Raw genomic sequence first — 19083 nt, 5'->3', positions numbered from 1 at the left:
TTTGTATCTTTGTTCTGTAAAATACACATTTTAAATGTGAAAATATGTAAAATGTGTATGCATGTGTTTGTATAATAATTTGTTTCTCTTTGTATTTTCTGATTTTTTCACAGGGAAGCTTGGCATGGAAGAGTACGCTGTTTTTTATCCACCAAATGGTAAAGTAATGCTGTTGCAGCCTCTAGTGGAAAAGGGGGAAATTGCAGCAATTTCTAAGTGATTTTTTCTGAATCATATTTTCTGCTGCAGTTTGGGAAAGAAAACAGTATATTTCCCTTCCTCTTTTCACAGTTTTCTGTCTGCATTAAGGTAGAGCCATTTTCATCCATGGCCAGCTCAATATTTTTATGTTTGGTCCTATATGTCTTTCTAACGCAACAGGTTTTTCATGTTTAAAAACCCGTTTCTCCAGAGAATATTAGGGGGAACAAATGAGTTGTATGTACACACAAGTTATAACACTGTTTTTAATTCACAAAAAACTAAAAGGCAGTTTATGGTCTTATTGTGTCTCACTGTCCCTCTCTGTCCAGATGCAATAATTCTGTACTACCGCACAACTGCATTTCATGTGTACTTCCACTGGGTATGAGAATGACATTTTACACTGCAACCAATTTAAGAAAAAAATATCCTTGCATCTAAATATGTGCATATTCCATCAAGTGACTCTTCCTTCAGCTTTTATTTCAATGCTGAAGGACCAGTGGCAAAGAACTATGGGGAAGGTAATTCGAGTTGATATTATTTTAATTGAAATCAAATATGTCACTTAACTTCCAAAGGAAGTCCTGCTTGCTAAATAATGATCAAAATCCTTGAATGTTAATGGCTGTTGAGCAGGAGGCCCCACCCATCTACATTCCATATAATGTTTCTGTCCTGGTTAAATATGCTTATAATTATGAAGTGCCGAGCAGGCTTCACTGCAGTGTCAATTCCAAGTGGAAAAGTGGCTGAACAAATGGTCTGTAATCAGCCACCAGTAACAAAAAGACCCTCGTCAGGGCAAAAGCTAACCACAGCTTCTATTAACAATGAGGGCTTGTCACTAGTTAAAGAAGATCTTCTGCATCAGGTTTGCCAGTCACAAGATTGCAGTATCTTTTGTATTAAAGATACACATGGGGACACCCACCAGCAGTGCCCCACAATTTCCATTATGAGATTTGTAACTGAGAGACCTCATATGGCATGCTTGAAGCCAACCTCTGTTGATAAAATTAGTTAGTCATCAGGCATTGCAGCCAGTGACATACAAAGAGAAGTACAGTGGTACTTCGCTAGACGATAATAATCCGTTCCACTGAAATTGCTGTTTAGCGAAATCATTGTCTAGCGAAAAGCATTTCCCCATTGGAATGCATTGAAACCTGTTTAATTTTTTGACACTGTCTGTTATTGAGCAAACATTATCTGATAAATTTATTAATTGAACTGTGGTGCTTCTGACACAGACAAAGGAGAATTTTTGCTGATCTTTGCCAGTTTTAGGCCTAAACTGCAGAACATCTCTACCTCTTGGACCATTTACCTTTAATTTTGCTCTGACTGTCTTAAGAAGTTGTGACGATTGCCCATGTCACTCCTGTCACTCATAGTCAGGATCTCATTTGCATGAGCCTATGAGAGGATTGGAGGGGTGGAGTCAGCGGATATATAAGAGATAGGAAAAGAGAAAGATAAGAGAGACAAAATTTGCAGAGACAGATAGAGAGATAGTGAGAGGAGAGAGAGAAGGAACAGATACTAATAGAGATAAGCTGCTCAAGATAAATAGATAGATCAGGGGGTGATTGGTTATGTGGCAAGATATATGGTATTTTAATGATTTGATCGTGTGCAATGAATATCTGAAGAACATTTGTGATTATGATTAAATTTGATACACTTCAATAAATAAGTTTTGTTGACAGTTACCAGACAAGTGTTTGACTAAAGTCTTTTATATCATGGATTAAAGAAATCCATTGATGGCACTGAGAGAAAGAGAAGACTGAACCCTTTGTGAGGACACAACTCATAGGTGCATCAAAGGAGTGAACGTCACTATTGGTGTCAGCTGGTGGGATGACATAGTGTGAGCTCTTTGTTTGGTGAAACAAGCAGGGGCCACGTCACAGAAGTTTATTTGAAGATTTGATTTTGTATTCCTGTAGACTTTTTGCCATTCTCCAAACTTATTGATAATCAATGTATTCTCGAAGGCTTTCGCAGCCGGGATCTGATGGTTGTTGTAGTTTTTCCGGGCTGTTTGGCTGTGTTCTGAAGGTTTTTCTTCCTAACATTTCGCCAGTCTCTGTGACATCTGAAGATGCCAGCCACAGAGACTGGTGAAATGTTAGGAAGAAAAACCTTCAAAACACGGCCAAACAACCCAAAAAACCTATAGAAACCAACTTATTGATAATCTTTTGATAACTTTAGAATGAAAGTCTCCTGTCATGATGGGGGAAAGCCCCATCAAGTGCAGTTTGTTTTACAGAAGGAGAGAAGGAATGTTGTGTGACTTCATGGTTCCTGCATTACTTTGCTCTCACGAATAGACTACTTCTGGAGCAGTATTCTCCACACATTATCCACAGCACATATTGTTGGAAGCATCAGAAAGATTTGTCTAGTGAAAGATATTTGATGCTGCAATAGCAGAATCTTTGCAAGAGAATGTACCATCATCATCTATTCCCACTTGCATTCTTGTGCCTGAAATGTACAGTAGATCTAGTTATTTTAAGCTAAGTGTCTGTCATCTTGAGAAATATTTGATTGGTTTGTGCTTCACGACTTATTTACATTATGGATGGTATCTCATAGTGGAGCTTCCTGCTTCCTTCCACATATGATTTTCTTCTTTCATGGGCATAGCATTGTTGCACTGCCCTGTTCACAGAAAACAGGGAGGAACTCCTGTTGTACCTTATGCTTGCTATATTGTAACTTGTCATTCTCTAATATAATGTAGCATATGGTTAATCTGCATCTACTGTGTAGGCAATGCTTCTGTTGGGAAAGAGTTAGATTGTTTCAGTACAGGTGAATTGAATGTGTACTTGAACAGCTGGAGCCCACTTCTATACAGGATGCACCTGTATAGAAACACAGTAAACACAATACCTTCCAGACTTGATAAAGATGTTACATGCTGTAAGCTCATTTCTAATTTATGAATTAATGGGCTCCAGAACGACCTGTCATTACTAGTCTTGATTCCTTTGTTGTATTAATTCATCTGATGTTAGGTCTTTCTCTTTTCTTACAGCTTTCAACTTTTCCCAGTGTTATTGTCTTTTCTACTGAGTTGCCAAAGCTAACCCCATGTAAAACATGTTACAATAATCCAGTCTTGATGTAAATAAGATGCATGTTACTATAGTCAGTTCTTACTGTCTAGTTGAGCCAAAAGCAGCAAAATCAACACCTTGTACCTCTTAGAGTTAACTATAAGAAGAAGAAAAATGTTCTGGGGAAGTCACACTGAGAGCTTCATGTGGCTATGTGAGGTCCATGGACTACAATTTGTCTACCCTTGATAACCCCTGGTTTAGAGCAAATCAATCATGCTTCCTTACACTGTCTGTAACTAGACAGCTGTGCATTAGGGCCTGTCAAGTTTTTGACAGCAAAAAGAGATTTATTGTGTTACTGGCTGGCTGTGATGGGCTCCATTAACTTGTGAGTCATGAGTTGTGTGGCCTTGCTCTCCCATTTTCAGGGAATCAATTATTTCTTCACATCTGTAAAGCTAAATAGGTGTTCACATGTACAGAAAGAATGAAATGCTTCAAAATTGTGTTTTGTGAAAGCAGAGTCTGGTCATTCTCTTGCAAGGCACAAAGATGTGAAATCAAGAACACTGCTAATAATGAAATGGGATGTCTTTCTTTTACAGGTGTAATTCCTTTTCATGGCTTTTCAATGTATGGTAAGTGACTTTTCAGTTTAGCATCTGAGCTAAACATGTTTCACACAAGAAAGAAATGTATATTGTTAGAGCTACTTGTGTAGAGTGTTTTTGTCATGTATCATGGGGTTTCAGGACTCCTTTGGAAGACCTTTTTCATCATATGATGTGATCAGACAGCTGCAGAGACGCACACCTGATCATACTAGAAGGGGCTGCTTTAACAGGAAAATCTCCCTTAAAGTGATGTCACTTTAACTTTAAATTCCCATCTTTTGGGGAATCACTCCCAGCATGGCCTCCAAAAGTAGAAGCCCTACAGGTGGACCAAAAGTCCAGACTGGGGATGGATTGGGGTTAGGCTGCACACATTTCCCCATGCATTTTGTGCCAGGAAAAGATTCATCTTAATGCACTCATATGTTTTTAATTTGAGTTTTGTCTGCTATTACCTCTGGAGTTTCTTCACTCTGTTTTTATTAACTGGATTTTGTTTTTGATGGGTGGGTTGTCATTTCTTCTTATTCCTATTAGCCGCGCAGGTGTATCATTAAATGAGTGGGGTAAAAATGTAAAGATAAATGAACAAATAAATAAATATTACAGCAATCTAGATTGTGATGTATTTCTCTTTGTGATCATATTGTAAGTTTACCAATCATTCTAATACTTAGATATTAGAAGAGTCTCAGATCTGTTGCTGGTCTGAATTCCAGACTTTTGATATATATGAGAATAGGAGATGGGGAATTGCCAGAGTTGCCAAGTGTGCCACAGCTACATTAGGTTTGCCTGCCATGCTCGTATCATCCGGGAGATGGCCCTTGGTGGAAGAAGAAGAAAAGTCTGATCCAATTCTGGAGACTCTTGTATTTATACCAGATTCAGGTTTTTGTTATCAGCACCTTCATATGAATAGTGGTTTCTTAGCAATTGCTTAATTGGTTGGCTGCTCATAAAAATGCAACTGCTATTACAGCTGCCAGTGTGGCTGCACATAGACAACTTATTTGATGTTCTTGATTCACAGAAATTGTATCTTAAACTGCATGTGGCCCAACCATGTGATTAACATTCTCAAAGTTATCACATATGTGAAATGGCCCATAATTCTTCCATGTATTATAAAAACTAATATCTGAGTGAGTTGTAAGAAAGAAAGGCAAATCATTTTTATTCTATCAATGGGCTATATCAGCATACATTTTGGTACTTAATTTGATGCATCTTTTATTTTCCTTTACAATTGCTATACTTTATAAATATTCTAAATGATGTTACTGAACTATTATTATTTCAGAATGATGAAATAATGTGTGACTTTTTGTTCTTTCAGTTGCTCCACTTTGTTTTCTTTACAATGAACCTTCACAATTGTATCAAATATTTCGTGAAATATATGTCCGTTACTTCTTCAGACTTCATTCCATCTCTTCACATCCTTCTGTAAGTTTGCTTTGTACAAATTTAATTGGTGCGTCCTGTTTCTAAATAATTTCAGAGAATAACAAGGAACTAGCTTCAAGGATGATTGGCATTGAAAGACAGAATACAAAAGTTGTACAAATGATAAAGAAAAATCTATCTGTATACTATGTATTAGCTCATATATATTGTATGAGCACACTTTAACTTTATGGGACTCACATAAAACAACTCAGTGGTATTGATAAAATCTCCAGTTTTTGGCAGATGAACATAAACTGTCTTATAACATGAAATTATTAGTCCAACTCACTTAATATTATTTGAGGTGCTTCCTTATACAAAAAGTGGAGGAAGAAACTAGAGAAGTAGCTATCTTTGACTTGATTCTAACCCATAGAGATGACTGGATGGAAAAAAATGCAGTAAGGGGAAATCTAGGTAAAAGTGACAATGTTCTACTTGAGTTCTTGATTTCATTGGAAACAAAAGCAGAGTGTAGCCACACATGTATGCTGGATTTTAGGAAAGCCAATTTTAATAAACTCAGAACCATGATAAGTAGGATCCCATGGCAGGAGATCCTACTAGAAAAAATAATTCAAGAGGAGTGGGAATATTGAAAAAGGAAATTCTAAAGGCACAGCTACACACAATTCCAAAAAGAAAAAAAAAGTGGAAAAGAGCTAAAAAAAGAGAAAAATGTGTCTTCTCAAAAAGTTCACCTAGAACTTGAAAATAGAAAGGGAAAAATGTTGGAAGTGGAAGGAAGGCCAGGCCACAAAGAAATAATACAGACAAATAGCAAATAATTGCATGGATGGTGTTAGGAAGACAATCATGAAATCATTGGAAATGGGTGAGGTACCAGATTACTGGAGGAGAGCTAATGTTGTCCCTATCTTCAAAAAGGGCAAAATGGAGGAACCTGGGAACTACAGACCAGTCAGTCTGACATCAATCCTATGGAAAGTTCTGGAACAGTGGTTACTATACAAGCACCTAGAAAACACAGCAGTAATAACTAAGAACCAACATGGATTTGTCAAGAACAAATCCAGCAGACTAATCTGATCTCATTTTTTGATCAGTAACCGCTCTGATAGACAGAGGGAATGCTGTAGACATTTTATATCTTGACTTTAGCAAAGTGTTTGATCTAAGTACCCATTATATTTTGATAAGCAAGTTAACTAGGTGCGGGCTGGATTGAACAACTGTCAGGTGGATACACAGTTGGCTACAGAATCGTACTCAGAGGGTGATGATTAATTGTTCCTTCTCCAGCTGGGAGGAGGGAACAAGCAGGGTACCCCAGGGCTCAGTCCTGGGCTCAGTGCTATTCAACAGTTTTATTAATGACCTAGAAAACCATATGTCGGATATACTTTAATTTGGATTCCACAACTGAGCAGTAAGTTGGACTTCATGGCCTTATAGGTCCCCTCCACCTCAGGCTTATCACAGGCATAGATGTCTTTGAAGATAAACCTGTGCACAGAGCAGCCACATGGTGGGGAGAAGCAACAAGTGAGAGAGGAACAATGGGGAGGGGCAGGGAGAGAGGTGCCACAGAAAGAGGGAATCAAAGAAAAAGAGAGGGAGGAACCAGAGAGAAAAAGAACACACATATACACGAGCCATGTGGGAGGGGAGAGAGAAATGGCATGAAGACAGAGAAAGAGAGAGGAAAGTCATAAACAAAGATAGCCTTGGAGATAGATGTTGGTATCTCTAGTACTCTGGTTAGAAATTTATACTGGACAGTTTCCAATATTGTGTTATTTGAAGGAGCCCATACTGGGGCCACATGAAGCATCTGAGGAAGCAATTTATATGGTTGTACTAAAGGCTCCATCAAAATCTCACACACACGCCGCAGAGCTAAATAAAAACAATAAATAGCATTGATGGATACCTCAGCTGATAGAACTTCAGATTCTAAGTGATCTGACCATGTTCCTGAACTGTAAGGTATATATACAGTTTTAATAAACTCAGAACCATGATCAGAACTTTGCCAAGAAAAAGATGAAACTGTGCCACACCTCATCTGCAAATGTCCAAAGATTGCACAGATTACAAAATTAGACATGATAGAGTGGCAAAATTAGTGCAATAGTAATTATGCAAAAAATATAACTTGCTGGCCTCCAAAAATCTGTGGGAATATCAGATAGAGAAGGTGTCAGAATATGAGGAAGTCAAGATCTTGTGAAATTTCTAGATCCAAACTGATTGACACCTTGAACGTAACATACCAGATACAGTAGTAATAGAATGAAGAAATGTCTGGATCATCGACATTGCAATTCCAGGGGATGCCAGAGTAGAAAATAAAGAATTGGAAAAACTAACAAAGTACAGTGATCTGGCAATTGAAACATCTTGCTTGTGGATGAAACACACTTCAGTGGGGCTTTGGGAACAATATCAAAGAATTTCACACAGTACTATAAGCAGTTGCAGATCTCAGAACTCACATCATCAGAGTTAGAAAAAAACAGCAATATTAGGAATAACATACATGGTGTGCCAATATTGAACAGTTACTTCGGTTTTTGGTTAAAACTTGTATCTGTTATATAATACCAGTGAATGTTTTTATAATTTTGATTGACTGTGCCTGGTATTTTTGAATAATAATAACAACAGTAATCATCATCATCATCATCATCTTAGAACTGCTGAGCTGGAAGGGACCCTATGGAATTGTTGTAGTGGTTGCTTTGACTTACATACGACCCCATAGTGCTTAGAGCACTCTCTGAGCTGTTTACAGTATAATTATGGAAACAACAACTCCCCCCCCCCCATGAGCAGGGTACACATTTTACTGACCTCGGAAGGATAGAGGGCTGATTTGGCCTTGAGCCAGCTACCTGAATCCTTTGGGATAGAACAGTTGTCATTTGTATTTCTTCTTCTTTTTCCCAAAAACTAAAATTTTGGTTTTGGTGCCATATACCTGGAGGGGTTCCTTCGCACAATAAACACCTAAGGCCCTTAACAGTGTTTGCATGCACCCCAGGGTATAGGACATGAGAATAGCATCATCTGCATATAAAAATTCTGATATATTCCTGTGCTTTAGATGGAGTAGGAAAAACTTGGGGCTGGATAGGAAGGATACTATGTTGTTTAGGTATAAATCAAATAGAGAGGGGGCTAATAAACGTAAGTGAAACACTTCCTTATTTACTGGGATTGGGCCTGAAACTTGCCATCAGAGGTGACCCTTACTCATAGGGTGGTATTCTTATACAGTCCTTGGATTCTCCTGAGCAACCTATGATCTATATTTAAGAATTCCAGTTCCCTTCAAAGATAGGGCTGAGATATGTAGTCAAAGGCTACTTTAAAGTCTTCTAAAGTCACAAATAGTGAATGATAGGTGGGTTGGGGGAGATGTATATTTCCCCACTAACTGTTTTTGGATCCTTCACTTGTTCAGATCACTCAAGATACTCCAATAAATCAAACATATTATCATGGCTGTTTTTGTCAATGGAGAGCCCTAGGGAATTCACTGAAGTTTGTCTCTTGGAATATTTGTGGACAGTCCAACAAAAAATTAAATGCCTCATTAAGAATGTACCTTAAATCCTTTGATGTTATATTTGTTCAGTTAACATGGCGTATTGGGGGTGTCCTTCTAAATGAGTTTAAAACCTTTGTAGACCCTTTAAATTTGATGCCCAATTTGGCCCAAACTGTCCAACATATCAGTCCAACAAACCACACATCTTAGTTTGGAAGAAATCCCACAGATGAAAGATGGGCAGTCTAAGGACCCTGTTGCAGATACTAAAGGTAAAGGTAAAGGTTCCCCTTGACAATTTGTCCAGTCGTGTCCAACTCTAGGCGGCTGTGCTCATCTCCGTTTCCAACCCATAGAGTTAGCGTTTTGTCTGCAGACAATCCTACGTGGTCACATGGCCAGCGTGACTAGACATGGAACGCTGTTTACCTTCCCATCAAGGGATACCTATTTATCTACTCGCATTTTTGCATTTTGCATGCTTTTGAACTGCTAGGTTGGTGGGAACTGGGACAAGCAGCACAGAGGCTTCAGCAGTTTAACCTGCAGCACCACCACATCCCAATACAGATACTGAAGAGAAGTGCTTTACTCAAATGATTTTGCAGGCTGGTCTCTGTATTTTGAATGGTTCCCAGAAGGCAAACCTCTTTACATTTTGAATGGCTCCCAGAGAAAAGGAATTCACTTTCATCAGTCACATGGATGCCAGTATAGTCAATTTCATTGCAGTCTCCTCATCCATGATTAAGTTTATTACCTCATTCAGATTAGACTCATATCCAATTTAGTGATTATCAACCTCTAATCTTTCAAGTAGGATATCCAGACAACCTTCAGAAAAGATTAGGAATTTTGAGCCCATATACACAAGAAGTTACCTTTCTTTGCAATTGGGCAAAAGTTAAATTTAAAGATTTAGAATAGAGATGGAGGTATTCGTATACAAATACCCTCGCACAGGTGGCGATAACGAGAGTCCAGCCCCATGAGGCCAGATGGTCCACTCACAATTCCGCCACTGCTGTGAGCTCCGGCATCCTTCCTATCCGTAGCTCACGACTGACTCGCCACTCCTGGGAGGAGGTGGCACAACAAGCCTCTCTGCCAGGTTGAAGTGTGGCTCACAGATCGCAAGCTCCCGAGTGACAGGAAGAATGCTGGAGCTTGCGGCAGCGGCGGAATTGTGAGTGGACCGTCCGGCCCCATGGGGCTGGACCCTCGTTATCGCTAACTGTGCGGGGGTATTCGTATTCATATACCAATACAAATACCCCCATCTCTAATTTAGAATGTTTATGACAATCTGAGAATATGTATATTTTGAGAGATGCTTTGATCTCTTCAAAAGATATAAAAGCAACACTAGATTGCTATGCTCATATCTTAAAAGCATTCCAACGTTCACTTTTCCAGGGAGCCCGACTGTTTTGCTTTATGCCTGACTCCTAAACCAGATTTTCCAACATTGTTTGACTCTGCTTCATTCCTACTTGTGTGTTCCTATCACCTGTGATTATCAGCAAATCCTATTTTGGCGTGATCAGTTTCATCCAGGACACAAACATAAACACTTTGTGTTTCTTATTTTTCAGCGGTTATAGTTGGAGCACTAACTTGAATACCGACAAATTTTCCAAGAATTCTGGTTGATACTCTTTAGTCAGACTTTCTCTTACTGCCCTAATTGCTTGTGTTACATCAATCTTACTATTACAGCTACACAATTTCTTATGAATTTGTTCTTCTAGAGTGAGAAACAAAGGCTGAAATCCAGTAGCATAAAGTTATGGTTGACTGTATGATCAACTGTGATCAGTTGGGGGGGAGGGGGTTAAAAGTTTCCAGTTCCTGGCTCTGAAGATTGGGGACCTCTGGATGGGGGTGGGGAGCCTTTAATCTCCTAAAATCACAGCTGCTGGTAAAATCATCCTGACTGCAGTCATTTTTAGAGATTAAAGACTTCCCCCAACCAGGGACACCCAACAGCTTCTTCGGGATGAAAGGGAGATTGGAAACCTTGGTGGTAGGGAAAGTTGGAAACATTTACAGACATGGTGTTTGTGTAAGACTTGTGTAACTTGTTGAATGTAATTGACAAGGTGTTTGGGTGTGTCTCAGTCTCATGTGAGGTCTTGTGCCCAACTGAAGAATCAGTATGTCCTCCGGCACTTCATTAATTAGGCATGGCAAGTTACACAAACCATGTTGTTCTTGTTTAGTCATTAAGTCATGTCCAACTCTTTGTGACCCCATGGACCACAGCACACCAGGCCCTCCTGTCTTCCACTGCCTCCCAGAGTTTGATCAAAACTGTGTTTTGGTCAACACAGACCATACATAATAAGATTCCAATCTTTGCAATTACCAGATTAAAAATGTCCTATTCCAGTCCACATTAGTTCACTGTATCATGTATTACGATGTTTAAATGTTCCATTTTTTGCTGCATCATTTCACATTTACCTTGATTTAAATTTCTCACCTTTTGTATTCCAATTATGTGTCATGCAGGACCAGACTTATTTTTTGCCCCCATTTACGTAAGCAATTATGCATAGCCTTTTGGCTTTAATCCATTTTCTTCATTAGCCAATGTGACCTTCCACTATTGCCACTACCCAGAAGGCGATTGCCAAGAGTTTCGTTGCTTGCCACCAGTTCACCTCTGCTGATTTGACCATTAATTCCTGAAGATGATGGATACATCTTAGTTTGGTGTCTCAGTTTTGCCCATTTTATCTTGGGTGACTCTTTTAACAATCTAGACTTGAAACAGAATCTCTCCTGTTGGTCCCATTGCTCTTAGCTTCCCCAGATTCAAGCCCACATGTTAACGTGGCCACCTAAGGGGTGGTAGTTTACAGAGTCACAATTATGACATACAAACCTAAGTTTAAGAAAATAGTTAAACTTGTCTTAGAATCAACTAAATAGCATACCTTTCTTTGTACTTTAAAAGCTGGTGTTTGGGCCTAAATTGTCTGGATTAACACACAATTTAGACTCATGTACCAGACGTTAAAGTACAAATGAGAAGACAGGTTGCCCCTGTACTGCAGGTGACAGTACAGTATTCTATAATTTAAAGGAGTCAGTTGTGTTAAAGTAACTAAATTTTGGTATGTCCTTGTTTTTCCATGAGCTGGTTTTATCAATTCATATTCTGATTTTTCAACTTGTTGCATATGATTTATAATCTGTACAGGGTGTGGTCTTTTTTTTTTGTATTTTTGTTTTTAAAACTAGGTACCTCCCTTTTTTAATTTAAGGGCATTGTATCACTGTGTTTGCTGTTTGAGACCCTTCTCCAGACTAATCTCCCACAGCTGTTTTATCATCTTCGGGAAATTGGAGCGCAGCCGTAAGTGTTCTTCATAAATGTGATTGCTGATGTGGGGTAAAAGCTACATTTAGAATGGATTCTGAATAAAGATGGGATATTCATATTTGTCTCCCCAGGGAGAGGAATATGGATATCACCAGCACAGGTGGCCTGGCTGATTGGGCCCTCCTCTGAGAACCCGGCTGTCCGCTAAATGCTCACAGCGTGACGTGCAGCCATTATCATTCAGGCTGTGTCAATCACAGAAGTAGCCTGGCCAGACCTTCCCTGCCTCCCTGTGCTGCTGACCAATCCAGCAAGGAGGTGGGATGACAAGTCTCCTTGCTCAACAACTTGAATGATCAGCAGTGCAAGGAGATAAAGAGGTCTGGCTGGGCTACTTACGTGACTGATGTGGCATGAACAATAATGCCCCCCCATGCCACACTGCAAGTGGTAAGTGGACAGCCCGGTTCTGGGAGGAGGGTCCAACCAGCACAGCCACCTGTGATGGCAATATTCGTATTCGTCTCCAGGGAGACGAATACAAATATCCCATCAAATTATGGATTTTGCTTTTTTCCTTCAGTTTTAATTCATTAATTACTGTTAAGTTTAAGAAGCAGTGAATCAATAGATTCTGAATTAGTCAGAATTCAATAAGTGAATTAAATTCTACACTTAGAACTAGAAATGGGCACGAACTGCTGGTTTGGCCATTGGTGCTGGTTTGTCCTTCAGAAGAAAAGGTGTTTGGGGCTTCCCAGCCCTGCATCCTCTGGTGGGTGCTGACTCAGAGACAGTGCCCCGGCTTCCTTGCCCCACCTTCTCTGAGTGCTATCTCTGAGTGAGCACCTAATGAAGGAGGAGATCTGAGAAGCACTGGACACCAGTTTGTCTGAAGGATGAACTAGCATGAATCTCTATTTGGAACCAATATTGAACTGTATTTCAGTTCTGATTCTGAATCAACAGGTAGCCAGTAGATTGGCAGGATCCGGCCCGTACTGCCCTGGGAGCTGCAGGATCAGGGCCAGTCTGAGCCAGGAGTGGCCTGGTGTTTGCAGGCTCAGGCCCTGGTCTGTGTAGCAGCTGCTGGGCCACTCATGAGGCTCACCTGAAGGCTTATTTAAGGAGTGGTTCTCCCTCCCAGAACTTGCCTAAGCAATCAAGGTCTTTGGCTGCCCTGCCCTGCCCTGCCCTGCCCTGCCCTGCCCTGCCCTGCCCTGCCCTGCCCTGCCCTGCCCTGCCCTGCCCTGCCCTGCCCACCTTGTTCCTGCCTTGCCTGCCAGCCTTCTTGTTCCTGCCCTGCCTGGTGGTTCCTGCCCTGCCTGCCTTCCTGGTTGTTTGTGCAGTGTCTACGTACCCTGTTGTTCCTGCCTTGCCTCTCCTGCATCTCTGGACCCTGCTGCCTTGATACTGTTCTTCCTGGCTTTGACTCCTGGACTGTCTGACCATGATTGGCATCATCCTTCTACTTGGCTGCTGTTTGGACTCATAACCCTAGCTGGTTGGTCTCTGCTTGGGCTGTGGGGTTGTTTCTAACTTGTTCCTGTGGTCTTGCTCTGTCCTGGGTCCTGATAGCTTTTCTACTGAACCCTGACATAGATCCTGAATTAGGAAGAAGTCAACGAGTGAATGATGCCAAACTGAGTGTCAAAAAAGATTACTACTTCTTCGTGGCCTCTGTGAATCACACTGTAAGTAATCCACACATATGCGGAGCCTTGTCAGAATATTCTAGAGCTCCCTACGGTAGGAAAAAGATACATTGGTAAAGACCCCTCCCCCTTTGTATATGTACCTTGGTGCCAAGGTTTTCCCTTCAGCTTCTTTCAACTGCCGCATTGAGAACCTTGTTCATTCTGTGAGAATCTGAAAGCGAAAGAAGGAAAGTTCTTGAACTTTTATATAATATCTTTATCACTGATTATTATTCTTAAACTTACTATTTACAAAACAAGAATGCGCTCCGATTTTAGGGCCGAAGCGTCCCCCCTCCTGTTTTTTTTAAAGCTGGCTTTCGATTCATGGCCTCTTCAGGCCAGTTTAAACACTACTTGGTCTGCGATAACAAGATCTCGCTCTCTGACAGCCATGCTAAATGTCTTTTTTGTCTCAGTGAGGCTCATTGAACTTCCTCGTGCCCTCACTGCAAAAACTTTAAATGCGAAGTTCTCCGCAGTTGCCTCTCTAGGCTCAAGCTTAAGCTTTGAGAGCAATCTCTCCAACTTGCTAAGCCCATGGTCCAATCTTCCTGCAAATCCATGTCCCACGCTAAAACAATGGATAAAGCAGTTTCTGAAGCAACCAAACAGCGTCCGTCGGCTACTCCATCTCATTCCGATCATAGAGAACCTACTGTGCCCTTGATATCGACAGTCATGAGTGCACAAAACCAGTCGACATCAAAGCCCTCGACACCAAAAACAGCCACTAAAAGCCATCCATTGTCGTTTCCACACCACCTGAACCTTTGCCTCTGAAGAAGACTAAGTCTTTGAAATCAAAGCCTTCCAAAACCATTTTCCCGACTCCGCAACAACCGGAGTCCAGAGACCTCATCTGTGTAGGTTCTCTTTTGGATGAGGAAGCACTTCCACCTCATCAACTATCACCATCCCAGTCTCCCGAATGGGATCACCACATTGATCAACTCACAGTTTTTCCTAGTAGCCTGCAACAATCTTCGGCTTTTCCTGTGAGTCTTCTCCAATTGTCTCGCCAGACATCCATGGCACTGAAACACAACCAGAAACTGTGCCATATTCTGCCCCAGTAGGCCTCCCACCTCGGCCTCTGTCACATCAACAAAGGCACCAAGCCTATAAGAGCATCTGCTTGCCTTCTTGAGCAGAAAGAGATTACGCTCAGCACCATCATCAGGATGCTGTTTCCCCCAATTGGTGTCCAACAGAGAGACCCACCAAATATTATCGACCAATTGCCTTTCCTGGTGTGGCGTCACTGCTGGAACATGTTGTCCCTGTTAGAGAGACTTTGGTGTCAGAGCGATCCTATAACCATGATCGCCCAGGACTACCTGGCACCTCTTATCTGCCAGCACTTAAGAAACCCCAGCAAGCCAATCAATACTCCTCAGCTCCAGGCACATTTGCAGCACTGGCAAGTTATTATTTTCCTGCCCATCAGGAGGACCGCGAGTGCTCATCCCACTCAGTATCACCAGCGTCTGCCTATTCCACCATAATGCAATGTGGTCCATTGAAACCTTTATCACCAAGACAGCTGTCTCGACACCGACAGCAACCTCCATATTGACATCACCATACTGACCCTTTAGATATCGACGATCCTCAGTATCAACCACTACCCGTGGATGCATCTTCCATGTCTACAGGAGTCAAATGTTCTCAATATACTGGTCTCGATGACCCTCGATATCAACCCCTGTCCACCGACGCCCCCTCGACATTGACAGCTTGACGTTGACACCAATATTTTGAGGACCAGTCGATTGACTCAAAACATGATGTTGACCTATCTGATCATGGTTCCAGGCCTCAAATGCCATCAATACTTTTAACATCACCAGACTCTGACCTGGAAGACACAGACCCTCCGTCTCCAGCAGAGGATTTTCAAACCTTTGCTCAATTAATGGTTCATATCGCCAAATCCCTCAACTTACAAATCCACAGCCCTACTAATGAACCAGCAGATCATCTTTATGATCCCATTTCTAAAGATACTACCAAACCAGTCCATATCTCCATGCTTCCTTCTCTCCTGAGCATATCTACACGTTCCTGGACCAAACCAGCATCAGCTTATTTGGTGTCAAAGCACATAGACAACCTTCATTGAGTACATGACCCGGGCACATTCATTTTACAGAAACAACTGGCTCCCAATTCCATCTTCATTGAGGCTTCACAATCTCCCTGTCAACTCAGACAAGTGCTAATACCACCTAATAAAGACAGATGCATTGATTCTATGGGCAGATGGCTACACTCCTCTGTCGATTTCACCATGAGAGTTGCCAGTTATCAGGGAACTATGGGCACCTACCAGCGTTTTCTCTGGAACAATATATTAACCTTTATTCATTCGCTTCCCAAAGATAAAAGGGTCTTAGCACTAACTTTTCAACAAGAGGGTCTCTCAGTGGCAAAACAGCAGATGCTATCTGCTAGACACACAATTGATGCCACATCTAAATCAATTGCTACCTCTGTAGTGCTTCAACGTTTCTCCTGGCTTAGAACCACAGGTCTAGCCGAGGACGCACGTGCACGTATTGAAGACCTCTTCATTGCCGAGATAGACGCCATTCTTGAGAATGTTTAGAAAAGGAGGACAGCTGCCAGGCATCGGGGAATCTTCCCCACATATCAAAAATGCCCTCAGCGCAGTCAGTGGCGCCACCCTTACACCTCCTGTCAAAAATATCAACAAGAACCTCGAAGGCAAACATCTTATATGGCTTACTATAAACAGCAACCATACAGAGACAAATCTTGCCAACAAACCACAACTAGGCACAAGGAGCATAAGCCTAAACATCAGGTTTGATGTACAACTGGCCGAGATCCCAATATTACCTCCCATCTCTCCTCGTGCCCTTTGGAAGTACCCTTTGGAAAGACATCACCACAGGGTCCTCTCCATCATACAGAACGGGTACCACATCGAATTCCACCAGCTTCACACACCATCACACCTCCATCGCAAACTCTACAGAACAAAATACAGTCGTCACTACTCAGACACCATAGAACCAGTACCACTACAACATGCAGTCACAGTTTTTCTCTTGCTATTTCACAGTTCCAAAAAAAGACAGAGGCCTTCACCCCATCCTTGACCTCAGGGAGCTAAATCAATACATCACTAGCACCAAGTTCTGCATGGTTACCCTCGAGTCCGTCCTTCCTTTACTCCGCAAAAAAAGAGACTTGTTCACAGACATAGACCTCAGGGATGCCTATTTCTACATCCCCATCCATCCTTATCACAGGCCCTACCTACACTTCCAACTTGGAACTCAGGCCTACCAATTCAAAAGACTTCCATTCGGACTCACAACAGCTCCCCAAGTATTTACCAAATGCATGGTCCCGTGGCACATACTTCAGGTTTCACAAAATTCATATTTCCCCATACATCAACAACTGGCTGCTCATAGTACGCTCCCGTCACAAAGCACAACAACACATTGACTTCTCTTTGTCTCTTCTCTGGGATCTCAGCCTTGCAGTAAATCTGCAAAAATCCAAATTAAAACCCACAAGACTGGTTCACTATATAGGAGCAGTTATAGACCCCAAACATGCTCATGTGTTTTTTCCAACAGACAAACACCCCAATCTAGTGTCCTTACTAGGTGCTTTCACTCCTCACACACTCGTATCTGTGCTAACAGTCCAACATGTTTTAGGCACTATGGCATCCATGACTGCTGTGGTTCAGCATGTTCACCTCAAAATGAGATCACTCCAGGCATGGTTCTTACCCTTGTTCAACCCATTGACAGATCCACCACATACAGTATGTTCTTGCGAGTCACTCCAGAACTCACCTCCCAGCTTGTATGGTGGCGCTCCACTGAAAACCTCATGATGGGATGGCCTTTTCAACAACCCCACCCACAAATCCAGGTTACCACAGATGTCAGCCTTACTGGCTGGGGTGCCCATTGCAGATCCCTGCAAATCCATGCCCAGTGGTCGCAAAGAGAGAAGTTGCTCCATATCAACGAGCTAGCACTCTTGGCAGTAATAAAAGCCTGCAAAGGTTTCAAACCATCTTATAGGCAAAATGGTTCAGATAGCCACAGACAACACCACCATAACATATTATATTCTCAAACAAGGGGGCACTCACTCCCCAAGTCTTTTATGCCTTGCTGTAAACCTGTGGGAATGGTGCCTCTCTCATCACATTTGTCTCATGGCAATACATGCGGCCAGTCAGGACAACAATCTGGTGGATTTGCTCAGTCACAAAGAGTCTCAAGTTGGAGCTAGAGCAATCTTTTTTTTTTCTCCCTCTGCGAAAGATGGGGCACACCCACCATCAACCTCTTTGCCTCTCAGATAAACCAGAAATGCAACAACTTACAAGGCCTGTGTTTAAGCCCCTGGTGTCAGCCAACCTCAGGTTACTTGCCTTCAAAACTATGTTTCTTGTGGCCATCACTACAGCTCTACGTGCTAGTGAACTTGTGTCCTTGAGGTCTGACTACCCTTATCTCCAGTTTTACCCAGATAAGGTTAAACTTTTTGTAGATATTTCTTTCCTACCCAAAGTTGTCTCCCAGTTCCACCTATCCCAACCTTTGGTTCTTCCTTCCTTTTTTCCATCATCTACTCCTCAAGAAATGATTCTCCATATGTTGGATGTAAGACAGGCCCTGGCCTTCTACATAGCCCTCACTCTATCCTTCAGACACCTCAATTTTTTGTCAAGTACCAACTTCCTGCTAAGGGTCTTCAAGTTACCTCACAGAGGATCTCTAAGTAGGTTGCGTCTACAATCCAGCTTGCTTATCAGCTTGCTCAAGTTCCAGTTCCTCAGAGTATCTACTCTCATTCTCCCAGGGTATTGACAACATCTAGAGCATTTCTTTGGGGCGTCCTCTTCCTGGATGTCTGTGCCTCTGCCACATGGGTACAGTCATCCACGTTTATCAGTCACTGCCAACTGGACGTTCAGCAGAAATTTGATGCTGCTTTTGGGTGTGCTGTCTTGTCATCTACCTTGGTATGACACCCTCCTCCAGGTAGGGTAGCTTGTTAGTCACCCATAGTGTGATTCACAGAGGCCATGAAGAAGAACGACAGGTTACCTACCTGTAACTGTGGTTCTTCGAGTGGACCTCTGTGATTCACACATCCCGACCCAGCCTCCCCACTGCCACACCCT

The 19083-nt window shown here is 41.8% G+C and overlaps 1 protein-coding gene across 5 annotated transcripts in view; it reads left to right on the top strand.

The window, feature by feature from the left end:
* TBC1D19 (TBC1 domain family member 19) overlaps positions 1–19083 on the top strand; it is a 122531-nt gene that overhangs the window by 89580 nt on the left and 13868 nt on the right. For all 5 annotated transcript variants that reach the window (XR_012087589.2, XM_020780408.3, XM_073001115.2 and 2 more), the window contains 4 exons: positions 114–158; positions 3890–3922; positions 5238–5347; positions 12140–12231. Coding sequence is in view for 4 of the 5 variants with exons in the window: in XM_020780408.3 (XP_020636067.3) it covers positions 114–158; positions 3890–3922; positions 5238–5347; positions 12140–12231 (280 nt within the window). In the remaining variant the exon portion in view is untranslated. The remainder of the gene's footprint in view (positions 1–113; positions 159–3889; positions 3923–5237; positions 5348–12139; positions 12232–19083) is intronic.

Source organism: Pogona vitticeps, chromosome 5 (genome assembly GCF_051106095.1).
Source record: "Pogona vitticeps strain Pit_001003342236 chromosome 5, PviZW2.1, whole genome shotgun sequence".
Lineage (NCBI taxonomy): Eukaryota > Metazoa > Chordata > Lepidosauria > Squamata > Agamidae > Pogona > Pogona vitticeps.
The sequence above is the reverse complement of the archived record's forward strand: the minus strand, read 5'-3'. Positions and strand labels throughout refer to the sequence as shown.